The 27,560-nt window shown below is 41.1% G+C and overlaps 1 protein-coding gene across 2 annotated transcripts; it reads right to left on the bottom strand.

Moving 5' to 3' along the window:
* Positions 1-576: 576 nt before the first annotated feature.
* Positions 577-26,427, bottom strand: LOC143288991 (uncharacterized). 2 transcript variants are annotated; one of them, XM_076597731.1, is made up of 10 exons: positions 26,357-26,427; positions 25,809-25,862; positions 22,219-22,367; positions 21,243-21,363; positions 19,451-19,621; positions 16,839-17,070; positions 12,019-12,182; positions 9,678-9,768; positions 8,305-8,525; positions 577-5,196 (listed from the first exon to the last, which is right to left on the bottom strand). In XM_076597731.1, exons 2-10 carry the CDS (start codon positions 25,809-25,811, stop codon positions 5,002-5,004), a joined length of 1,347 nt encoding a protein of 448 aa, XP_076453846.1. In that variant the 5' UTR covers positions 25,812-25,862; positions 26,357-26,427; the 3' UTR covers positions 577-5,001. The 2 variants fall into 2 exon arrangements, with proteins under 2 accessions (XP_076453846.1, XP_076453845.1); XM_076597730.1 differs by lacking the exons at positions 25,809-25,862; positions 26,357-26,427 and adding an exon at positions 25,246-25,397.
* Positions 26,428-27,560: the final 1,133 nt, after the last annotated feature.

Here is a 27,560-nt window from a genome sequence, read left to right as displayed (position 1 = left end):
CTGTTGTGATAAAAAAATATATATATACAAATACAAATACAAGAAGCATGACTACGAGGCAGACAATCGTAATGATACACATACAAACAAGAGAGGCAAGGCCTTCAAGACTCACTTGTGATGCACTGAAAAAAAAAAAATCCAAGCTTTTTATGTATTGTGTATAATTTCAAGATGTAATGTTTAAGATGATTAAGATCAGTTTAAAGCGAATTAAGTCCCCTAGCATTAATTACAGAGTAATTTCCCTTTTTTACTATCTGCACCAAAACGTTTGCAAAATAAAAAAAACTTCCATGCTTAGCAAAAGAATTTCCTGTTTGAACAAAAAATGATAATGACTGCTCTTGTTGTTGGGTCAGAATATCAGATCAAAGTGCCAAGTTTAGAGAATACAAAAACTATAAACAGTAAATGCAGTTTGCATATAATTAGGCTTCATTTTTTTGTGCCCATCCCAGAGGGCTTTGTTTACACAAGTGAGTCAAAAAAGCAGGGAGATCATGATGATAGATAACAGACGAAATCCACACACACCCACACCCATGAAAACAGAACTATAAGCAAACAAACATGGTCCTGATATACAATCTAATCTGAAGTAACCGTTGTCCTTGGTCTGTTATACTTTGTCACATGTGCCATGTGGTCACGTGACTAAATATAATGCACTGGAAAAATAAAACCGCTAACACTTTTCCTTTTCCACAATACTCTCCTTTAATAACAGGGGAAGAAAAATTAAACAAAACAAAGAAAAGAACAGGCAAGAACGAATCATCCTGTTTCATGGTTAATACATGATTTTACAACTTTTTGATGGTTAAACGTTTTGAGGCTTGACCTAAATGTAAAAAAAATATTTCACATAGCAGCGCTGTTTATGTATCTCAAATTGCACGAGTGGTACTGCATGACTCTTCAGGGTTTTTTTTCTGTGTGCGTGTGTGTGTGTGTGTGTTTTCTGATGAGTGTTTGTTTTCTGATGAAAAAACAAAAACAAACAAAAAAATCAGTATTGTCATAAATGATACACACCTTCAGAGTCACCCATTACTGAGAATAATACATGTTTACGTACATATTTCTGTTTGATGTGTGGAGAGTTCAGCCAGTTTCCTACACAGTGAAACATACAGAACATAAATAAAGCAAGAAATCTTGGGATGAACACTTTCTCCCAGTAAGAAGCAACACAAGCAACAATATCAATAAAGGAGGGGAAAATGCCAACAAATGTCACAAAAGTTGCTCAATATTCCTAACATACAATGTAACAATATCATTTTGCAAATATCACCGTTGCGCTTTTGCTGACAGATGAACTTATATCCTAGGCAGGAAAAAGCCTGCTAACTGTATAAGTTCATATCTGCTGAAAATTTTTAAAAAGTTAGACTGCACACAATAAATGAAATGTACAGAAGTTAGAAGTTACACTGCACACAATAAGTGAAATATAAAGGAGTTACACAACACACAACAAGTAAAATATAAAGAAGTTACACTGCACACAACAACTGAGATACTGTGCATGCAATGGCCATTAACATGGATTGAAAGATACAATGCATGCAATGGCCATTAACATGGATTGAAAGATACTGAGCATGCAATGGCCATTAACATGGATTGAAAGATACAATGCATGCAATGGCCATTAACATGGATTGAAAGATACTGAGCATGCAATGGCCATTAACATGGATTGAAAGATACAATGCATGCAATGGCCATTAACATGGATTGAAAGATACTGAGCATGCAATGGCCATTAACATGGATTGAAAGATACAATGCATGCAATGGTCATTAACATGGATTGAAAGATACTGAGCGTGCAATGGCCATTAACATGATTTGAAAGATACTGTGCATGCAATGACCATAAACAAGGATTGAAAAATACTGTGCAACCAATGGCCATAAACAAGGATTGAAAAATACTGTGCAACCAATGGCCATTAACATGGATTGAAAGATACTGTGCAAGCAATGGCCATTAACATGGATTGAAAGATAATGTGCATGCAATGGCCAATAACATGATTTAAAAGATACTGTGCATGCAATGGCCATTAACATGGATTGAAAGATACTGAGCATGCAATGGCCATTAACATGGACTGAAACATTACATGTCGCGGCCTGCAAAATTGGCGAAAAATGGACATGTCGGGATAACATGTGTAGCACATCTTTCTGTATAGTTTTTGACCTCCCAAGTAAAAAAAAAACGACATAAAAAGACCTGCGTCAAGTCAGTTCCGAGTTATGCACATTTGAAATTAGGCGCTATTTTTACATGTCGCGGCCTGCAAAATTGGCGAAAAATGGACATGTCGGGATAACATGTGTAGCACATCTTTCTGTATGTCACAGATTCCTAATCGATATATGTCGTCCAAATGCAAAGCCTAGTGAATAACAGAAATACAGCCAAGGTTGGCGAAATTTGTTCATGAATGTTTCTCTTCTTAATATGCTCATGTTTATGTTTCATTGTGTCTTATAAACTTTAAGGTTTTATGACAATAAAAAGTATTCTACTGAGAAATGTAACAATTTGTGGTACCGAATTCTGAATGGAATATATCTTTTCAATGTGCAGGGTAAAGAAATATGTTGTAAACATTTGGAAAAATAGAACCTTTGTTGCAGGGGGCAAAAAAAAAAGAAAAAAAAAGAGAGAAATGTTACAAAAATAAAAATGTGGCATTACTTACACCCAGTATGTACCACAAACTACAGCAATGCTCACAAAGCACAATCATTTCACATTTATATTGGCCGCCCTAAGCATGCTAGAGTGGTTCTTTTCGTCCATCCCACATTTCAAACTCATGATCAAAATATCAGTATCTTATAAACAACAGCTTTAACTCTCTCAATATGAACGGCGAAAGAGAAGACGTTAACAGCGTTTCACTCCAATTACCACCATCAAAATATTACAAGCGGAAGGCTCTTATACTGAAGAGGCGAATTTTGACAAAGAATACCACAATTCTGACAACGGAAGCGAAAGGTTGGGTCACTGAGACACCCACTGGACATCTGAGGGGTCTGTGTAGAGGACTGGCCGTACTGAGTGAGTTAAACATTTTTGTTTAAAAAGAAGTCTTCTGTAAACACTGTTTGGAGGCACATGAAACAACTGACATTCAAACCTTAATTGATATCCATATGAAAAAACGAAAACCTATAAAAACAGATATATGTCTGTCTGTCATATGTTTGTATGTATGTACATAATATCTATGTACATATGAATGTAAGAACTCAAATGACATATAATCAATATTGTGGAAGGATGCTGCTCTATATATTTTTTTGCTTCCTTTTTGATGTAACAAAATTTGGATTAAAAGGTTCATTAAAAAAAGTACATAATTATATATATATTTTTGTATATATATATATATATATAGAGAGAGAGACAGTTGTGTCCGACAATGACCATCACAACAGCAAAGGAGACAACTGCTGTCCCAACAATCTAGGCTACAATTTGAATACAGTAGAGAATGTCTTGCCCAAGTTACATCCCCACTCTCTCAGCCAAAAGGGTTTTTAGGACAGTCGGTGTTGAGATGGTTCCCAAAGGCCAACCAGCCCCCCAAGGCTGCAGCACTGAGACCCAGCGCAATCTTGCCTCCTAGTTTGAGAGTCATAGTCCTTAACAAAAGACTAAGCTGTAAATGATTTCCCATTGACTGGAGAAACCACTGATCAGAGAGCTCTCACTTTGCTGTTGGCCCAAATGTAAGCTTTTGTCAATCTGTGGCATAAATTGAGCGTTGGGCCTAAAATTAAAAAAGTTTAAAAAATACAAAAAATAATAATAATTTTTTTTTTTTTAAATACACACACACACACACACACACAACACTGATTTTAGTCATCATTCACATTTTTGTCCTTTTTGATCTGGTACCCTGCATTGCAGAGCCGAGCTGAACAATCTATAACTGGTGTTCTCCCATAATGTTGAGTTGCTCGGCGCTGCAGCCTTGGGGGTTGCATCTTCAGTACACATTAGAAATGTTCTCTGTTCAGGGATGCCTAAACACTAAAGCTGTACTCCTTTTACGTGTGTGTAAATGTATGGATATATGAATGGATATTTGCTGTGCATTAACGAGGTCATGCGCACATCTTGTCAAAGTTTGAGCGTCTGTTGAATATTTTATGCACGCATCAATTTGGTGTAATAAAATAAGTTTTATGAGAACTTAATATATCTCAACAAAATATAGTCATTCAAAACTAATATCATACACTCCAATGTTTGAAAACAGAATATCACATTTCTACTGCCTAGACTGAAAAGTATATACAAATTAAGTATGGACTGTTAGAGATACATCAGCATGATTGTTTTCCATTCTGTGCTTTTGTTGGCACATGGGAAACTGTATGTGCCTTTACACTTGAGTGTACTGATTGTGTGTGTGTGTGTGTGTGTGTGTGTGTGTGTGTGCATGTATGGTGTATGTGTGTGTTTGTGTGTGGCTTTTGTGTATGTGGCGTGTGTGTGTGTCTTTTGTGTATGGCGTGTGCGTGTGTGTTAGTACCCCATGAAAACCAGTCAAGGGGAGAAAAGCAACCACACTTATCGGCTGTTCTGCTTTAACCCTATCACCACCGGTCAGTTTAGAGTGCCACACCCCCTGACAGAAAAGGCGGCGTCTAGGAACAGCTGGTATTCCCCTGTGACACGTACAAAATGATGGCCTATCCTATGTCCGAAAATTAAAAAGCAGGAGGTTTGCAGGTAAGCAACCAATGATCTGGTCACATTTCAGGGACACTGGCGCTCTACCCGATTTGCGCTGAAATACGAACGACACTGGTGGTGAAAGGGTTAAGAACCTGCCATCTCTCTCTCTCCCTTCTTGTTAAGAACCTGCTTCACATTTGCAGAAATTTTACGCATCCACTGATTTCTCAAAAAAAACAACAACAAAAAAACAAAAAAAGAACCTGCTTCACGTTCTCTCACAGTTTTTTAGACGCTGCTGTGTCGCATCCTTTGAAAAACTCGTAATGACTGGTGAGAAGCTTGGTGATCTCTTCACACAGCACTTTCCAGGTTTTGCCGTGTTTCTCCACGTCTGCCTTGTCTGGGTGGTAGTGGATCACTGCCCTCTGGTACAGCTTCTGCAGTTCACTGAACTCTGGGGAGTCTGACACCTGGAGAGCAACGACACAAAGTACTGCTCAAGGACCTTAAGTCACTTTCAAAGCTCTTTGGAAAATTTGAACTGTACAAAATGTTATTGTTATCCTAAGAGAACTAACACGTGCACATAATAGTGGATCTACAAAAGTATTTTGTATTTGTATTTCTTTTTATCACAGCAGATTTCTCTGAGTGAAATTCGGGCTGCTTTCCCCAGGGAGAGCGAGTCGCTACATACAGCGCCACCCATTTTTTGTATTTTTCCTGCATGCAGTTTTATTTGTTTTTCCTATCAAAGTGGATTTTTCTACAGAATTTTGCCAGGAACAAGCCTTTTGTTGCCGTGGGACCTCGGTTTATCGCCTCATCCGAATGACTAGCGTCCAGACCACCACTCAAGGTCTAGTGGAGGGGGAGAAAATATTGGCGACTGAGACGTGATTCGAACCAGCGTGCTCAGATTCTCTCGCTTCCTAGGCGGACACGTTACCTCTAGACCATCACTCCAAGTACAAGGGTGGATAAAAAAAAAATCCCTCATCCTAACCCAGATGCAATGGCACTAACTGTAAAACATGAGCACAATTGCAAACTAAATCTCTCCAAAGTTTATTCACAAAGTATCTGCCTATATTTGTTTGCAGGTGAGGGTCTTTGAAAGTTACCAAGGGCAGCGAAAAAGTAGATACAGGCAAAAAGGCAGCCTGTGAGAAATTCACAGGAAAAGAGTATGACACCCGAGACCATCCATGAAGACATGGTCAAGACACCTGGCGATGACTCCCCTTCTTATTTAACAAGAAGTGGGCTGCCAACTTCAAGTGGGGCAGGGAGAGCACAGTAGATGACCCACTGTCCGGCCGCCCCAAACCCCTGAAGCCACTAACCGCGTGCTCTTGGATGACAGAGCCAACACCATGGGCATCAGCCAACACTGGGCATCAGCCAACACTGGGCATCAGCCAACACTGTGGGCATCAGCCAACACTATGGGCATCAGCCAACACTGTGGGCATCAGCCAACACTATGGGCATCAGCCAACACCATGGGCATCAGCCAACACTATGGGCATCAGCCAACACCATGGGCATCAGCCAACACTATGGGCATCAGCCAACACTGTGGGCATCAGCCAACACTATGGGCATCAGCCAACACCATGGGCATCAGCTATGGTCCAGTGCAGAAGGTTTTGACTGACATTATAGGGATGAATAAGCTGTCTGCAAGATGCCCAGAATGCTGACGCCAGATCAAAAGCTGGCCAGACTCGAAACTTCAAGGGATTTGCTGGCTTGTTTCAAGGCAGACCCAGCTAATTTCTTTTGGAGAATTGTCACCCAAGACAAAATGTCCGTTGACCACTTTAATCCTTAATCACAAAAGCCAAATAAGCAATGGAAGTACCTTGGTACTCCCCCACCAAAGAAATTCAAATAGGTGACATCTGTTGGAAAGGTCATGGCTTCACAGGATCACACCATCACAGAGACTACTGTACCTCAGAACTGTCCAACTTAAAGAAGCCATCAAAGAAAAACGCTGAGGAAAACTCCAAGCAGGGGTCATTTTACTGCAGGACAATGCACCAGTTCACACTGTGCAAGTGGCAGTGGCTGAAATATGAATGATGACACCAAGGAAATGAGTGCCCAATGGCAGCTGTCACTTGGCTCTGCCCATGTAGGCAGCCTGTTGTGCAAATGACCCCATGTTTGTAAAGCGCTTGGAGCTTCGTCTCTGACAGAGGATAGGTGCTACCTTAAGTATCCGTATCATTCATCATTCATACTACGAGGTGTGTGTGTGTGTGTGTGTGTGTGTGTGTGTGTGAGAGAGAGAGAGAGAGAGAGAGAATGTGTATGTGTGTGTGCATGCACGTGCAGACAGTACAAATTCAATGCAAAGTGTCAACAAAAAGAGAAAAAATAAAATGTGTAAGGAAAGGAAGGAGGAGGAATGTGGGGGAGGGGGGAGTAAGAATGGTTTGAATAGCAGCTGTCGTGGCGAAGTGGTTAGCGTCGCGGACTGACGGCTAGGAGAACGCGGGTTCGAATCCCAGCGGAGGTGGGTTTTTCGGCCCGTGGCCGGCTCCTACCCAGAGTTGAGTGTGCTGTGGGCTTAAATGGGGAGACTGGGGCCACACAGTCGAGTGTCATCCACTTCAAGGATGCGTCTTTGGGTGTGTTGCTCTAATTATCTGACCAACACTGCAAGTGCCTGTATCTCTCGGGCCTGGTTATCATTATGACAGAAAGCGTAGAGTACAACCTTGTCACGCAGTCCCAAACCAAAATGGAACTCCATAGCAACATCGTCATCATCATCGTCATCCTCCTCCTCCTTCATTGTCAATATAAACAAAATAGTCTCAAAGTCTGTGGCCTTTCATGCTCTGCTCTCACGGTGACCTCAGTTTCGATACCCCTCCACTTCCGTGCTTGGGTTGAGTCCTGTCAATGTCGTCAGTGTCGACAGATTCATGGGGGGCTGTTGTTGGAGGGACGTGGTGGCGGTCTCCACTCTGGGAGGGACGCTCACTCAGTCTGGCTCCGCGACTAAGCCATTATTGTCGTTAGTAGGGGGCTTAGTAGGTGGTGTCCTTAGTAGGTGGTGTCCTAAGTACATTAAAACAGAACAGGCACCACTGAACACCACTGAAGTGACTCAGCAGCAGTGCAGGGTCTCCTCTGGTGTGTGTCCTCCTGGCGACCTAACATCGATGGTTCCCTGTGGACTGCCGACTCTGGAACTGCGACGGACGAACCCGGGTGTGGCCATGTATGGGGAAATCTAAATGAGCGGCGTGGGAGTAATGCCACTGAAACGGTGCAGATGATGGGACAGCAAAAAAAGAAAAAAAAGAAAAAAAAAGAATGGTCTGAATGGTTTATCGTTTAGGCCTTTCTGCCCGTGACAACACGGGTAAGGGAGGAGGGGACTTCCGTGTTCACATCCATTATAAAGAACGTCAATATATGAAAAGCAAACAAAGGGAGGGAAAGAGAGAAAAGAGAGAGAGGATGAGAGAGAGAGGGGGGTGGTGAGAGAGAGGGGAGTAAGAGAAACAGAGTTGGGAAAGAAAGAGAATGCTCCAGCGACACTCCACCCACCCTACCTCCTTCATCTTGTGCGCGGGGTTTTTAGGCGGGTGGGTCGAGTAGACAAACTTGAGGAACTTCAGTTTGGTCATGTCCTTGTGGTTCTTCTGCAGGGTGTCCACCTCATCCTTGATCTGTTTCAGGAACTCCTCCCTCTCCTTCTGATGCTGCTGCTCCGTGGACCTCACCTGCTCCTGCTGGTAACGCTCCACAGTGCTGCGGGCAAACTCGAACCACTCTGAGGATTGGCCACACAACACTTTCACTACTCTTCTGGATGGAACACAATCACAGACAGACAGAGACAATCAGAATGTGGAGTAAGTAGAGGCTTAATAGTAACATGTCCGTCTAAGAAGCGAGAGAATCTGACCACACTGGATCGAATGCCCATGCTTGCCGGTATTTCCCCCCCCCCCTATATATATGTATGTATGTATGTATGTATGTGTGCATGTCAATGAAGCAGCTGCTGTCAGTCGGCTCTATGCAGGTGGGCAGCCTGTCGTGCAAATGACTGTAAAGTGATTAGAGTTTGGTCTCTGACCGAAGATAGGTACTATAAGTATCAGTAATGAAAAAAACATTTTTTTCTCAACAGATTTCTCATGACTAGTAACACTGTAGCACCTCCTTGCCATTCTGCTTCAAACTGTTATGCACATGTACCATTGTGCTCAGTGCCAGTGTGTACACGTACCATTTTACTCATGAACCACTCTGTACAAAGACCAGTTTGCCAGCAAACCAGTGCGGACAAACCTGAAAGTAAGGAGAAGGTGGCACTGTTAACACAGGGTCTGGGTTATAACCCCATCTCACCCTTTCTCCAAAGTTTGACAGGAAAATTCAAGCTGAGCCATCTGAATGAGATGATAAACCGAGGTCCCGTGTGCAGCGCGCGCTTGGCGCACAAAATGCGAATATGTTAACGAGATTTACTTCCTTTGGATTCTACACGATGGCACTTCACACGATTGTAAGATGGACAAACAAAAAAGCTGGTAAAATAGGTGGCACCAGATAATAGCACAGTGCTTCCCCCAGGGGAGAGAAACCCATATTTCATGCGAAGAAATCTCAAAAAAAAACTTAGCTGTATGGAAAGCACAGGAACAGGAGTCATGATGGCTGCCGGAAAAAGAGGGCGCTAGCCAGGGGGACAAAGCGGAGGTTACCTACTTCCGGGAGGTTATCGGCCATAGTACTTTTGTTTTCTCCGCATAGGCGGATAGTAGTTTGCACAGGACAGGAATGTCAGACCCCTGCCGGAGTCTGCACTAGTCGGGTCACAGTTAAGTATGTGTAATTAAACCCATATTTCATGCGAAGAAATCTCTTGTGACTGACACGTAACACAATAAACTGCAGTCAAACGAAAACTACTGACCCTCCCCAGTGAAAGCTCTGGGAATCATGGCATTGGCAAGCTCCAGGACTTTCATCAGACACGCTTTGGCACGGTCCTTCAGCTTCAGTATCTGTTGTACAGACATGTACACACAGCAGTCAGTTCATGTCAGATTCTTCAGATTTGTGTTCTACCGAGAGTCCTGTTAAAGATCATATGGTCTTTTATTGCTGCAATAATTGATGCTACATTACTTAGAAAGAGGGAAACAGAACCAGTAAGGACTAGACATTCAAAACATGTGATGTCTACATAATGAAACCCAGGAATTAAGGATTTTTTTTTTTTTTTTTTTTTTTTAAACAACAGAAAATGTGTAGATCATTTTGCAACATGCCATTTTCATCTCAGCCGTAACCCTTAACTCTAACCTCTAACCTCGACGTTTTAAATTATTTATGTTTTGGTGACAACTAAACACTGTACAAAGTTTGATGAAAAGTGGATCAAAAACCAAGCTCTATGATATTTCTACATGTTTTCTACTATTCCAAGTCATGACCTTGAACTCTGACTCTGATTATCTTTTTGGATTTTGTTCTAAACATGACCAATCATTGTGCCAAAGTTCGATGATAAATGTATGCAAAACTGTATCTTTTCTGCACCCACAAACACTTCCTATTATCATCATACACTTTGCTGTGACCTTGACCTTTCAAAAATGAAAATGCTGTCATCATGACCAGTCATAACACTTACGTTTGATGGTAACTAAATGTCAGACATGACCTCTACAGGGCTTCTCTTATTTAGCCAAATAATGACCTTCACCTTCGACTTCTCATTCTGCTCACCACATCATCACAAAGTTGATAATCAGAAAGGTCTTATTTATTCTACATTCCTCGCAATTTCCGTTCCTTTACCACTTTGCTATGAAAACACGATGTTAAAGTTCACCACAGACACACATACACACACAAACATCCAAGACTGCGTGACTGCACTGACTCACTGTTTTACAAATGTTATAAATGCGTAAACAATCTGCCCTCTTCCTATCTCTGTGACTGCCACCACCTCCACACCCCAACCTCACTCTCTTCAATCCGCTTCAGATCCACTCGGTTTTCAATGTTCTGAGACTCAAACACTCCACAGACAAACGACTGTTGTTAAGGACAGGCCTGCCCAGAGCTTCCCGTTTTGAGGAAGGGTGTGGGTTTGTTCCAACATACCTTTCATTCACCTGTGTGCTAGCTGAATTGGTAGCATAAGTAGCACTGGCTTGTAGTTGTGTACTTTGTGCACAGAGGGAGTTACCACTCTTTCAGTTTCAGTAGCTCAAGGAGGCGTCACTGCGTTCAGACAAATCCATAAACGCTACACCACATCTGCCAAGCAGATGCCTGACCAGCAGCGTAACCCAACGTGCTTAGTCAGGCCTTGAGAAAAATAAAAAAATATAAAATATAAAAAAAAGATAAATACATAAAAAAGTACTATACTACTAATAATAATATGTATAAGGTGTAAAAACTTGATGAAGTCAACTATAGGCGTACAAAAAAAAAGAAAAAGAAAAAAAAAGAATAAATAACTAAATATATAAATAACTAAATAATAATAATATTGTCTGTTACTCCACAGTCAGCCACCACACCTCTGGACCTTACTCTTGGACTGATCACCCTTTCCCTTCATCGAATCTCCACATAATTCTTTCAAATCTGTCCCTAAAACCTATTGTTTTCCAAAAATATCTCCCCCCCCCACCCTCCCAACCCCCCTCCCTCTTTCCAGTCTACTATCGCTTTCACTTTACATGCATTGATAAGTTTGGGGGTTTTTGTTGTTGTTTTTTTTGCCCCATCATCTGCACCGTTTCAGTGGCATTACTCCCACGCCGCTCATTTAGATTCCTCCATACACGGCCACACCCAGGTTCGTCCGTCACAGTTCCAGCGTCGGCAGTGCGCAGGGAACCATCGATGTTAGGTCGCTAGGAGGCCACACACCAGAGGAGACCCTGCACTGCTGCTGAGTCACTTCGGTGGTGTTCAGTGCTGCCTGTTCTGATTTAACATACTTAGGACACCACCTACTAAGCCCCCTACTAATGACAATAATAGCTTAGTCGCGGAGCCAGACTGAGTGAGCGTCCCCCCCAGAGTGGAGACCGCCACCACGTCCCTCAAACAACAGCCCCTCATGAATCTGCCGACACTGAAGACATTGACAGGACTCACCCCAAGCACGGAAGTGGAGGGGGCATTGATAAGTTTTGTCTTTCATCCTCCTGAATCAAGAGTTTTACATGTGTTTGAATGGCCAGTGTAAAAGCACTGTGGTCTGTCTCGGCACAAGGTTCACCCACCTTGTCAAACACCCTGCCCAGAGCACTCAAGGCCATAGCCTCCATCTCCAGGTCACGATCTCTCGTCAGCTGCGCAGCCAGGCGGAACGAATCCACCACCTCCCAGATCACATCGATGTTCAAGACCTCCTCGTCCCGTATCACATGACTAAGCAGCGCTTCACCTACATTCAGTGCAGAAGAAATGAAAATTATGAGGTCAACGAGTAAAGGAACGAACAAATGCATGAATATGAAGTCAGTTAAAAAGCAGAATTAACAAACATACGTGTGGTAAACCAAATAAGCATCTACAGTCCTCGTGATAATGACTATATAACTATAAAATAAAATGATAATCAAACCAACAAAACAAAGAACAGGAATTACAAAAAACCCTGAAACAAACTAACAACAACAAAAAATCTACCAAAAATCAAACCAACCCTACAGATTGAAAGAAACCCACAAAACTCATTTGTGAAAACTACAAACGATTGTCCTGAAACCAAGCTTAACACAACAAGATAATTCAAGTGAAACAATACCGATGTTCAATAACCAAAAATTGCTATCAGCTTGGACATCAAAGACAAAAACATTTATGGAGTAGGCTGTAAAAATCTTTCCCAGTCTGATAAGCATGCAACCTCTTCCCTATTTTCCTCCATTCCATTTGCAGACAATATCGCATGCACATGCGCTATTGTACGGTCAGTGTGAATAGATTCTCTCTTATCTCTTTCTTGCTCTCTTTCTGGTTAAAAAAAAACAACAGACCAGCAGGCATGAAAGGACAATGACAGAGAGACAGAGACAGGTAGAAACAAAGAAACAGAAAGACAACAAAAGACATGGCAAAGAAACAGAAAGACAACAACAAAAGACATGACAAAGAAACAGAAAGACAACAACAAAAGACATGATAAAGAAACAGAAAGACAACAACAAAAGACATGACAAAGAAACAGAAAGACAACAACAAAAGACATGACAAAGAAACAGAAAGACAACAACAAAAGACAGGACAAAGAAACAGAAAGACAACAAAAGACATGACAAAGAAACAGAAAGACAACAACAAAAGACATGACAAAGAAACAGAAAGACAACAACAAAAGACATGACAAAGAAACAGAAAGACAACAACAAAAGACATGACAAAGAAACAAAGAACAACAAAAGACATGACAAAGAAACAGAAAGACAACAACAAAAGACATGACAAAGAAACAGAAAGACAACAACAAAAGACATGGCAAAGAAACAGAAAGACAACAACAAAAGACATGGCAAAGAAACAAACAACAAAAGAGATGACAAAGAAACAGAAAGACAACAACAAAAGACATGACAAAGAAACAGAAAGACAACAACAAAAGACATGGCAAAGAAACAGAAAGACAACAAAAGACATGACAAAGAAACAGAAAGACAACAAAAGACATGGCAAAGAAACAGAAAGACAACAACAAAAGACATGGCAAAGAAACAGAAAGACAACAAAAGACATGGCAAAGGAACAGAAAGACAACAACAAAAGACATGGCAAAGAAACAGAAAGACAACAAAAGACATGACAAAGAAACAGAAAGACAACAAAAGATATGACAAAGAAACAGAAAGACAACAACAAAAGACATGACAAAGAAACAGAAAGACAACAAAAGACATGATAAAGAAACAGAAAGACAACAACAAAAGACAGGACAAAGAAACAGAAAGACAACAACAAAAGACAGGACAAAGAAACAGAAAGACAACAAAAGTCATGACAAAGAAACAGAAAGACAACAACAAAAGACAGGACAAAGAAACAAAGACAACAAAAGACATGATGAAGAAACAGAAAGACAACAACAAAAGACATGACAAAGAAACAGAAAGACAACAACAAAAGACGGGACAAACAGAAAGACAACAAAAGACATGACAAAGAAACAGAAAGACAACAACAAAAGACATTACAAAAAACCCCAGAAAGACAACAAAAGACATGACAAAGAAACAGAAAGACAACAACAAAAGACATGACAAAGAAACAGAAAGACAACAAAAGACATGACAAAGAAACAGAAAGACAAGACAAAGAAACAGAAAGACAAACACAAAAGACATGACAAACAAACAACAAAATACATGACAAAGAAACAGAAAGACAACAACAAAATACATGACAAAGAAACAGAAAGACAACAACAAAAGACAGGACAAAGAAACAGAAAGACAAGACATGACAAAGAAACAGAAAGACAACAACAAAAGACATGACAAAGAAACAGAAAGACAACAACAAAATACATGGCAAAGAAACAGAAAGACAACAAAAGACATGACAAAGAAACAGAAAGACAACAACAAAAGACATGACAAACAGAAAGACAACAAAAGACATGACAAAGAAACAGAAAGACAACAACAAAAGACATGACAAAGAAACGGAAAGACAACAAAAGACATGATAAAGAAACAGAAAGACAACAACAAAAGACATGACAAAGAAACAGAAAGACAACAAAAGACATGACAAAGAAACAGAAAGACAACAACAAAATACATGGCAAAGAAACAGAAAGACAACAACAAAAGACATGACAAAGAAACAGAAAGACAACAACAAAAGACATGACAAAGAAACAGAAAGACAACAAAAGACATGACAAAGAAACAGAAAGACAACAACAAAAGACATGACAAAGAAACAGAAAGACAACAACAAAAGACATGACAAAGAAACAGAAAGACAACAACAAAAGACATAGCAAACAAACAGAAAGACAACAAAAGACATGACAAAGAAACAGAAAGACAACAAAAGACATGACAAAGAAACAGAAAGACAACAACAAAAGACATGGCAAAGAAACAGAAAGACAACAAAAGACATGGCAAAGAAACAGAAAGACAACAACAAAAGACATGGCAAAGAAACAGAAAGACAACAAAAGACATGACAAAGAAACAGAAAGACAACAAAAGATATGACAAAGAAACAGAAAGACAACAACAAAAGACATGACAAAGAAACAGAAAGACAACAAAAGACATGATAAAGAAACAGAAAGACAACAACAAAAGACAGGACAAAGAAACAGAAAGACAACAACAAAAGACAGGACAAAGAAACAGAAAGACAACAAAAGTCATGACAAAGAAACAGAAAGACAACAACAAAAGACAGGACAAAGAAACAAAGACAACAAAAGACATGATGAAGAAACAGAAAGACAACAAAAGACATGATAAAGAAACAGAAAGACAACAACAAAAGACAGGACAAAGAAACAGAAAGACAACAACAAAAGACAGGACAAAGAAACAGAAAGACAACAAAAGTCATGACAAAGAAACAGAAAGACAACAACAAAAGACAGGACAAAGAAACAAAGACAACAAAAGACATGATGAAGAAACAGAAAGACAACAACAAAAGACATGACAAAGAAACAGAAAGACAACAACAAAAGACGGGACAAACAGAAAGACAACAAAAGACATGACAAAGAAACAGAAAGACAACAACAAAAGACATGACAAAAAACCCCAGAAAGACAACAAAAGACATGACAAAGAAACAGAAAGACAACAACAAAAGACATGACAAAGAAACAGAAAGACAACAAAAGACATGACAAAGAAACAGAAAGACAAGACATGACAAAGAAACAGAAAGACAACAACAAAAGACATGACAAAGAAACAAACAACAAAATACATGACAAAGAAACAGAAAGACAACAAAAGACATGACAAAGAAACAGAAAGACAACAACAAAAGACAGGACAAAGAAACAGAAAGACAAGACATGACAAAGAAACAGAAAGACAACAACAAAAGACATGACAAAGAAACAGAAAGACAACAACAAAATACATGGCAAAGAAACAGAAAGACAACAACAAAAGACATGACAAAGAAACAGAAAAGACAACAACAAAAGACATGACAAAGAAACAGAAAGACAACAAAAGACATGACAAAGAAACAGAAAGACAACAACAAAAGACATGACAAAGAAACAGAAAGACAACAAAAGACATGACAAAGAAACAGAAAGACAACAACAAAAGACATGACAAAGAAACAAACAACAAAATACATGACAAAGAAACAGAAAGACAACAAAATACATGACAAAGAAACAGAAAGACAACAACAAAAGACATGACAAAGAAACAGAAAGACAAGACATGACAAAGAAACAGAAAGACACCAACAAAAGACATGACAAAGAAACAGAAAGACAACAAAAGACATGACAAAGAAACAGAAAGGCAAGACATGACAAAGAAACAGAAAGACAACAACAAAAGACATGACAAAGAAACAAACAACATGGCAAAGAAACAAAGACAACAACAAAAGACATGACAAACAGAAAAACAAAAGACATGACAAAGAAACAGAAAGACAACAAAAGACATGACAAAGAAACAAACAACAAAAGAGATGACAAAGAAACAGAAAGACGACAACAAAAGACATGACAAAGAAACAAACAACAAAAGACATGACAAAGAAACAGAAAGACAACAACAAAAGACATGACAAAGAAACAGAAAGACAACAACCAAAGACATGACAAAGAAACAGAAAGACAATAAAAGACATGACAAAGAAACAGAAAGACAACAACAAAAGACATGGCAAAGAAACAGAAAGACAACAACAAAAGACATGGCAAAGAAACAGAAAGACAACAACAAAAGACATGACAAAGAAACAGAAAGACAACAACAAAAGACATGGCAAAGAAACAGAAAGACAACAACAAAAGACATGGCGGCATGGGCAGAATGAAAGAAGAATAAACTGGCTTTGCTCCAAACTCCTGGCTGACCTTTCATGCGTTCTTGAATGGACTCGGCGACACACGTCTGGGTAAAAATATCCTCCTCCAGAAAAGCGCACTCTCTGGTCAGCTGGGGGACTCTTCGCCCAAACTTCTCAGCTTCCTTGAGAGGAAAGTGGCATTCCTTGAGGAGCGTCAGAGTCTGCTTGTAGTCCCTCGCACCCAGTGCCATCACTGACCAGCTGAAATAGTGGTTGGCTACTTCCAGGTACTCTTTGGCCTGAAACAAGGAAAGGTGTGTTTCCACTCATGCATGCCAAACCCAGCTCCTCCTCCCCACCCAACACACAGGAACATGCTTGCACAATACCTCTGCCCTCTAACGGCTTTATTCTCGGGACTCTGAAGACTGGCTTTTGCAGGCATGCGTGTGTATGTGTGGTTGCAAATGTGTGATGTATGTGTGTGTGTGTGTGTGTGTGTGGTGTGTGTGTGTGGTGTGTGTGTGTTTACAATGACTAAATGAGCAAGGTTTATATACTAATACATACATACATACATACATGCTATAACAACAAAAAAACTAACTGGAGTGCTTATCCCATGAATTACCTCACCCCTAGCCCCCTCTTTTACATCTGATTTTAAAATAATAAAAATTCATGGTTTATCTCCTTTGGGTCCATATATAACTCCTTTCCTCTGCACACATTCTAAACCCAGCGTTCAATGCCCTCATTTAGACCAAAGTAAGAAAATACCTAATGTATCCCAAAAGCAGTTTAACTCTTTCCATACGAACGGCGAAAGAGACGACGTTAACAGCGTTTCAGCCCAATTACCATCATCAAAATATTGCAAGCGGAAGGCTCTTATACTGAAGAGGTGAATGTTGACAAAGAATACCACAATTCTGACGACGGAAGCTAAAGGTTGGGTCATTCAGACTTCCCCTGGACATCCAAGGGGTCTGTGTAGAGGAGAAGAGAGGACTGGCCGTACCAAGTGAGTTAAATCTTTAACAGTGAAATTATACATACCTGGACTTAAATGTTCCTGTTCCTTAATACTAAAATTGCTTCTTCCAGAGTACTTGAATCCTCTAGCTTACCACCCTCTCAAGAAACTAAATGTGACATGTCTTTCACAAACTCATTACTTCCACAGCACTCAACAGTAAACTTTTAATACATGAAGGTTCTGAGCTTCCTGCACAATGCCATTTTTTTCCTGAAATGTTTTGACTGGCTACAATCAATTCCCATGGACTTTTATATACTACCACTGGCAGAATATCAATACTGAATGAATAAGACCAATCTAATCTGATCTGGGATGTTTTAAATACTGTAATACTGGTTAAAAAAGGAAAAGAAGAAAAAAGACTTTAAACTTGTCCAAAATTAAAAAAAATTGCTTTTCAAATACTAAAATTATAGCTGAAACCTTTATTGAAATTTATTACTTTAGACTCATTCATAGACGGGCGCAATAGCCGAGTGGTTAAAGCGTTGGACTGTCAATCTGAGGGTCCCAGATTCGAATCACGGTGACGGCGCCTGGCGGGTAAAGGGTGGAGATTTTTACGATCTCCCAGGTCAACATACGTGCAGACCTGCTAGTGCCTGAACCCCCTTCGTGTGTATATGCAAGCAGAAGATCAAATACGCACGTTAAAGATCCTGTAATCCATGTCAGCGTTCGGTGGGTTATGGAAACAAGAACATACCCAGCATGCACACCCCCGAAAACGGAGTATGGCTGCCTACATGGCGGGGTAAAAACGGTCATACACGTAAAACCCCACTCGTGTGCATACGAGTGAACGCAGAAGAAGAAGAAGACTCATTCATAAAGATAATGGCGAGGTAGACTTTATCAGGATCAATCATACAACCTGCAGTCAGTTTCTCTATAACTTATGGCTGCTGAGTAAAATGCCGATGCTAAGTTTTACCACACACACAAATGAACAAAAAACCATAGTACATACACCTACTTTATTTACACACAAACACACATCTGCAAGATGACAATGTTCATGACGCTACCATCTCAATCAAAAGCAAGACAGATGTTGTTTCTCTCATTCTCTCTCACCTTGACTACTGTAACTGCCCGACTCGTCCTCAGAAAGAAAAGATCTGAGCACATCACTCCTATTTTGCAACATCTCCATTGGCTCTCTGTCTCACATAGAATAAAGTATAAGATCAGCACTCTATGTTATAAATGTATTCACAAATCTGCCTCTTCCTATCTTTGTGGCTGCCTTCACCTCTACACTCCATCTCGCTCTATACGATCGGCTTCGGATCCACTCTGTTTATGCATACCCAGATTCAAACACTCCACTGTTGGACACCATTCTTTCTCTGTCTCTGGACCTTGTATTTGGAATGAACTTCCTCTTTCGCTTCGTCAGGTCTCCACACTCAGCTTTCAAGTCTGGCCTTAAAACCCACCTCTTCTTCACAAGATAGCCTCCCTCCCCTACCTCTTCCTTGTCTTCAGTTTCTTCAGTTTTAGAGTCATGCAAGCGTGTGGATGACTGGTGTGAAAGCGCTTAGATTTGTCTCTGCACAAGATTCAGCGCTATATAAATACCATCATTATTATTACTAGATGCTGATTAAAATCAGTAACGATAAAAGAATTACCTTGGTGGCATCATCGATGATGTAGCCCACAAGCTGGTGTAACTCATGAATGCGCTCTTCAGCCTCCCACTCTTCCAGCCTCTCTGACACGTCAAACCAGCAACGTACTCCAGCATCCACCAGACTGTCCTGCCAAGCCGCATCGCGTCCACTGCCACAGTCTTTGGCATCCTTGAAGAATGCATCATAGAAATTATTCAGAGCTAATTTTTCAGCTTCACGTATCTGTCAGAAAGTGTAGAAACATCCATGCTCCGCACTGTAAGGCTACGCAAAGTTGTGTGTGTGTGTGTGTGTAGGGGGGTCCGGTTTGGGGGGGTGGGGGGGGGGGGGCGGAGGATATACACGCATGTTTGTGTTTGAGGGAAGGTAGTGATGCATGCATTGTATGGGCAATTAATTTGTGTATGTGTTCTCTTTGTTTAGATTCAACAGAATGGTAAGGAAAAACAACGATAACCCAATATATATTTTTTTTCTTTATCATTCAAAACAACCCCCCACCACCACCACCCCACAAAAAAAACACAACAGAGTATGGCTGCTTACATGGCCAGGTAAAAGTGGTCACACATGTAAAAGCCCTCTTGTAGTTGTACATAATGTGAAGTTAGCTTTGTTTTTACATATGGTTTATCACTAAACTGTTCAAACTGTATTTGTACCCTTTGAAAGAACATCCGGGCAACACGGCATACAAACACACACACACGCCCATACACAAACCACACACATACAAGTGAACATGGGGACTGCAGCCAACCAATGCAGGAGAAAAACTACTTATGACAGAAATAATCATTTTACAAATGTATTCAAGAGTTTAAAAAAAGAATATGTGCAAGCTTTGTGCAACTTCAACTGATCAAGTTAGAGGTAGCTTTTGTCCCTCGACATGGAATTTTGCTTCAGAGATAATGAATAAAAGCAGCTTTCCTGAGACATTTCACATCTCTAGGGTTTGTTTTTGACTGATGACTTTCTCTAAGTACTGTTTATTTATTCATTTTGATACTTTTATTTTTACTTATTAATTAAGCAAAAGTGAATACAAAAAATAAAACCAACACGCAGTTGTCAGATTAATCATTCACAGTACCGCAAGTTTGAAACCTTTTTCGACGGGCACCATAGCCGAATGGTTAAAGCATTGGACTTTCGATCTGAGGGTCTCGGGTTCGAATCACGGTGATGGCGCCTGGTGGGTAAGGGTGGAGATTTTTACAATCTCCCAGGTCAATATATGTGCAGACCTGCCAGTGCCTGAACCCCCTTCGTGTGTATGCGCAAGCATAAGATCAAATATGCACGTTAAAGATCCTGTAATCCATGTCAGCATTCAGTGGGTTATGGAAACAAGAACATACCCAGCGTGCACACCCCCGAAAATGGAGTATGGCTGCCTACATGGTGGGGTAAAAACGGTCATACACGTAAAAGCCCACTCACGTATATACGAGTGAACGTGGGAGTTGAAGCCCACAAACGCAGAAGAAGAAGAAGAAGAAACCTTTTTCAAATGCTGATAAACAACTAGTAACATTATAAAGAGATCTTGGTTAGAATCAAGCATTTATATTGAAATGATCCACAAATCCTAAAGTGTAGCAGCATATTTTTTTCTTTGAATTTGTGCAAAAGTTAATATTGGTGTTTACAGCCCAGCCAACAATCAGGGCTAAACACACACACACACAGAAAGGGGGTGGGGGTGGAGGAGAAGGGGGGGGGGGAGAAACTGAAAGCAAAACAACAGAACACAATACAAAAATAACAGCATGTCAGTATTTACCTGAAAATGACTGAGGGCTTCTCTGTAATAGAAGCTGATTTTGGAACTGGGACCCTCATTGGCAGACTGTGCTTTGGCCATCTTCCAATTGGCCATTGCCATGTTTTTGCAGGCTGAAGACCTGTCGTGAACCCATAAAAATATACTGCACCAGGGTAATATGATATGCAAAAGCCATTTCTGTTCCCCCTCCCTTTGAAATAGTTTTGGAAATCTTTTTCTGGCTCATCAGCACATCTAAAATTGACTGTTCTTCAAAAGCATCATCGAGCAATTCAAGAATGGGAAGCGAATATACCAGTAATCCTAAAATGTAAAAAGTTTTTAGCCAACTATCGTGTTGCTTTCGCTTGTGTCCTTAAAAATTTCTAATATCTTTTTGTTGTTGAGTCTTTGCACATTTAAATCACACCTGAAACTGAAGTTGTGAGACTTTTAGATGGATACTACAGGAGCTGCAATGGATACACTATGTCCTTGGTAAACAGCTTGAAAATGTTGTATCTGGTATGTAGCAATGTACCTATACTAACTGATTGGAAAAAATAGTTCCCTGTTTAAGTATCAACTGACCAATCAACCCGACAGAAGGCTGAAGCTAATGTTAATGGAGAAATCAAACAGATCCCTTTTTTTTTTTTTAAATATATTTCAGTATCATCCAGAAGTGCACAGAAACATTTTAACTCTTTCCATACGAACGGCGAAAGAGACGACGTTAACAGCGTTTCACCCCAGTTGCCATCATCAAAATATTGCAAGCGGAAGGCTCTTATACTGAAGAGATGAATGTTGACAAAGAATACCACAATTCTGACAATGGAAGCTAAAGGTTGGGTCATTCAGACACCCACTGGACATCCGAGGGGTCTGTGTAGAGGAGAAGAGAGGACTGGCCGTACTGAGTGAGTTAAAACACTGAGTAATTCAGCACACAAACAGCCTACAAGAGGTCAACCCCCCTTAATTTTCATACCTTTCATAATTATTGACAGCAGTGGACAGTGCTCGACCATAGCTGTTGATGGCTTCTTGCAGTCTCAACACCCGAAGAGCTGGAGATAAGTCATCTGTTGCTCGTCGGTATGAGCTGTTGCCTTTTTCACGCCATTGCTCGGATACAGACTGTTGAAAGAAACATGCACAGATAGTTACACACAAATAATGTACCATTATGCACACACGGTTAGACATTAATATAACACGTTCTGTATGTTTATGACTTTTTCTTTCTAATCTAAATCAGAACTTGTTTGGATAAAACTACTGAGTGAAACCAACAATTTCAACCCTACTTGGTGAAAACTACAAAGCAAAAACTTACAGTATGAAACTTAGTATACATCCGAGTCTGTAAGTGTGTGCAATGTTTAAATATATGTTTGGTGATGCCCTGGTGTCCTTCATGTAGGTGGTTGAGGATGTCCATTCTCATGTCACGGGGAATGACAATGCGATCATCAAAGAGTAGCAGGTCATCGACGACTGTGAAGTGCTGTCTGTTGGTCCAGTATTGCTGGAGGAGTGGAGAGTGAGGTAAGTAGACGGGCCAGCCATTGGTGCAGTACTTGCGAACTTCGGTGATTTCTGGGTCAGCTGTTTGTGACTGCTGTATTCGAAGTAACTTTTCGGCTGATGCTGGGAGGATGTTGATGCACTGTTGGGCATGTGCAGTTGTATCATCAATAAGGTTGACGTCATTTTTGTCGGGTAGCGAAACTGGTGCGCGTGACAGCGCATCTGCTGTGATCTGATTTTTTCCTGCCACATGGGTGACTTTGGTGTTATATCGCATGAGACGGAGGCGAAAATGTTGAGGGATCGATGACCATTGTTATCACTTGCCTGCTGGTTTTCTGCCATGTTTTTGGGGTCGATGAGACCGCTGCCACCATGTAATATTATGTAAAGGGACAAATGGAGTCCAGAGAGAGTGCTTCTGTGTAAGCCATGTTTATTCCGCCAAGTTTATGCTTCGTCCGGCGCAACCTCAAGATCGGCAACAAGAAGACAAAGGAAACTGCGTACAAAGCCCTTGTTCGCCCACTTCTTGAGTACACAGCCACCGTCTGGGATCCCTACACTGCAAACGAGGTTGAGGCCCTCGAGAAGATCCAACGAAGAGCAGCAAGATGGGTCTCAAATCGCCACCGCCAAACATCATGCGTGGACTCCATCCTCAATTCACTCAATTGGCCTCCCCTACAACAGCGCTGCAAGAAAGCCCGCTTGGAGATGTTCTACAAATTCCACCATGGTATCATCTCCATCAACTCCAAGTACCTGCCCAAGCCATCTAAGAGCAGGCTGAGCTGTAGAACGAACAACAGCCTGAGCTATGACATCCCCTCCTGCACAACACTGTACAGGCAGATGGCATTCTTCCCGAGGACCATACCAGAATGGAACAAGCTGCCTCAGGAAGTTGTGACAGCTGAGTCACTGGACTGCTTCAAGTCCAGACTGGCCTCTCATCTCTAAAAGTGAATCCCCCCCCACTCCCCCATTCCCCCCCTTCTCTCGCTCATTACTGCCCCCCTCACCCTCCTGAACGCTGAACGTACACTGGCTGGCCAGGTCGCAATTTTTTTTTTTCCAATCCTCACAACAGAAATATCCTCAGCAACCTCCCCAAACTACAACAGAATCATCAATATAATGATGTTGGTTGTATAAAGGAAGAAGTTCAGATTAACCATGCATGCATCATTTTTTTGTGAAGAAAAAAAAAGTGAAAAAAAGCACCTGCATACATAAAAAAAACTTTCCCTCTTTCTCAATTAAATTCCAATTGCTTCAAAAACAATCTTAAACTTACATTTACTCAAAAACAAAAAAAAAATTAAAGACGAACCAAATACGACTCACTCCCCAAAGTTGACTTGCTGCCTCAATTTCATCTTCTGCTTGCCTGCAGTTTTTGACATGCGCGGTTATCCCTTGCCCCAAAGACTTTGTTTTGCTATGATATTTTTTCTAGCTCATTTTTAATCATTTTTCAAGCTGCACGTAAGATGCACTATTTGCAAATATTTTATGACCACAAAAACTACAGTCCACAGCACGATTATGTCTAATCATGAAATAAAATGTAAGTTTGAGAGTAGGCCTACCTTTCATATCTTTTTTTTCATTCTTCGATCTAAATGCTCTCGGCATATGATTTGTACTTCCTGGGTGAACAGAAAGCAGCTTATGTAGGAGCGTATGGAAAACAAACAGGGACTAAAATACTGTAGAAACCTTTAAGACACCAGTTTTGACATTTCCCATTAAATTTCAGCCTTTCAAATCTGTCCCGGTTTCTGTATAAGCTAAGAGAGACTACAATCCAATCTGCGAATCTTAGTGTTGTGACAGGGGTTACTTCCCTTAGATCAGCTGGCCCGTTCCCCCCCTCTCTCTATCCCCATTATGTTCTCGCTTTTGTGCATGTCATGGACACTACTGTATGTTTATCATGTTTGTCTACTTTGATAAAAACTGGTCAGTAAGAACGTAGAACTGTGAACTGACGTCACCTTATCATGGAAAGACCTATCACTAAGATGGATCAAATCATGCACACAAAAATATACAGATGGTCTTTCATAATCATTTTCCTACGGAATATGTATAATAGTGTCACAAGATCGTTTGAAAATCGAATATATATATATATATATATATATGTCTTAAGTTTGCTTAAAATGGCAATGATACCCTTCTCTGAGTTTTACTGAGTCTGTGCCATTGCTCCCTGTTCGTTGTGACTGATCTGGAGGTAACTGTGCTTATGTAAATGTCTTGCCTACTGATCTAAAGCTATAGGGTATACCGACCGCCGGAGGTGGCTCCACTTCAAAAGTGCATCAGACCAGCGCTTTGCCGGGGTTTATGCGAAGGTCAGTCAGACACTGCTCTAAATCTGGTGTTGTACCGATAACACATAGATCAGACCGCACGACTTTGACACGTTTTTGAAGAAAAAAAAATGAAACAATATAAAAAATTCTGAACTCACCATTTCCGTGGCCATACCAACACTTCACAGATCAGTAGTATATCGATATCATGCAGTCCACTGAGAAGTTAGTAATGGAATGCTTTAAAAGAATTCCGAGACACGGAAGCGAACTGAAACTGAAAGAGATCCTGTTCACTGTATAAATAGAACCTAACCTGGTGTGACGTACGTGTTATGTGAACCCGGCCCCGTGAGGTGGGAAGATATCAATTGTGGGCCCACGACAAGGAAGTCCTTGGGTGGATTCAAGTTCTGCTGTGCCAGGCAAGTCAGTGTGAAACTTGAACCTGTGCGTTTGGAAAATTGGGGTTCTGCCATGGTGAGAGAGACAATTTAAGAGACAGACTCGGAGACACTGAGAATGAGCACACCGCAATGCATGCTACGAGAACATTTGAAACAACCTGGTGCCGTAGAAACAAAACTGCACACCTATAATAGTTTTAAAGTTGATCGCCTGAAACTAAAAAAAAAATGTGTTTTAGTCACAGTACAGTTTAGATCAACTGACCGGCTTCCGTAGCCATTTCACAGTTAGAACAAAGAATAACAAAGCGTACCATGACTGCAGGCGTAACCAGTGTCTTCAAGAAGGGACCCTGTCACTGTGTTCTCCTAAGTTTGACTGGAAAATCAAACTGAGCGTCTAGTCTTTCGGATGAGACGATAAACCGAGGTCCCGTGTGCAGCACGCACTTGGCGCACTGAAAAAGAACCCATGGCAACGAGAGTGTTGTCCTCTGGCGAAATTACGTAAAATGAAATCCACTTTCATAGGTACACAAATATGTAAGCATGCACTCAAGGCCTGACTAAGCGCGTTGGGTTATGCTGCTGGTCAGGCATCTGCTCAACAGATGTGGTGTAGCGTGTATGGATTTGTCCGAACGCAGTGACGCCTCCTTGAGAAAGTGAAACTGAAACTGAAAACTGTGTTCTTTGATTGATTGATGTGGATACTTCTATAGCGCCTATCCTCGGTCAGAGACCAAGCTCTAAGCGCTTTACATACACGGGGACATTTGCACCACAGGCTGCCTACCTGGGTAGAGCCGACTGACGGCTGCCACTGGGCGCCGGCTCATCATTCGTTTCCTGTGTCATTCATTGCGAAACCGTTGAAGTTGCAGCGGTGTGTGGCACGAGGAAGTATTTATCAATGCGAGGCTAAGGGAACTCGAAACCGAAAGTGAAAACAAGCTTTATCGTGAATCTATTATGTTGACAAATTCCAAGAAATATATAGATGGATGTGAAAACAGTGTATGTCCATACCGACTATACACACACACTGACGTGGCCGGCCGCTTACACATACGGCACACACTGACACACACTGACGTGCGTCTGTGTGTGTGCCGTGATGCCGCGTGTTACAGAAACTGAGCCTTCTGAGAGAGAGAGAGAGAGAGAGAGAGAGTGTGTGTGTGTGTGTGCCAGTGTGCGTGTGTTTGTGTGTGTGATGTGTGTTACTGAGCGTGCGCGCGCGCGCGGCGCGTGTACATCTGTGTGTGTGCGCGCACACACACTGACACACACACACACACACCAACGAACGTGCCCAGAACATTTTGAACATTATAAATAAAACTAAAAGTAAATGTTTTGCTGACATGTTTTATGTCAGTAACACTCTTTAACTGATGCAACAATTCGGCCATCACTCACCCTTTTAGTCGGAACGAATAACTAAAACAATAATAATTGTGGGTGTAAAGGGTTTTGTGCAACAATGTCAGTCCCCAGACACAAAACCACACTATAATTTGACTAGTAAATAGCTGTGTCAGTTTTTGCGGCCGGGGACTGATCGTGATTTGATGATGGAGTCTCCCGTCGGTCCGACGGATGAGTAGGCAGATAGGCTTATCTGTCGGTATGTGTCCTCGGCCAGTCGTGATTTATCAACAGTTCAAGACCAAGAATCAGGAATTACTTCAGTCGTGGCACAATACGCGGAAGGGAAGTTGAAACAGGAACTGAAAACAGAAATAAGGGTTGTTGTTTTTTCTTCATTAATTCAAAGGACTTTTTTTCAAAGTGAAAATGTTGTATATGCATACATATGCACGTACGCACACACACACACACACACACACATGTACACACAAACACATGTACACTCACGTGTGCGTGGATGCACATTGTCCAGGCACTGACGAGAGAGAGAGAGTGGTAGGAGGGGAGGGGGGGCAGGAGGTGGGGAGAGCAAGTTCAGGTTTTCAACTGATGTCACGTCTTTCCACTCGAAGTGATTAGACGGTTATACGGGGCGGAGGGGTGGGAGGGCGAAGGAAGTGGTGGGGAGGGGG

The sequence above is a fragment of the Babylonia areolata genome, chromosome 13, assembly GCF_041734735.1.
Source record: "Babylonia areolata isolate BAREFJ2019XMU chromosome 13, ASM4173473v1, whole genome shotgun sequence".
Lineage (NCBI taxonomy): Eukaryota > Metazoa > Mollusca > Gastropoda > Neogastropoda > Buccinidae > Babylonia > Babylonia areolata.
This window is presented reverse-complemented; position numbering and strand designations above follow the sequence as displayed.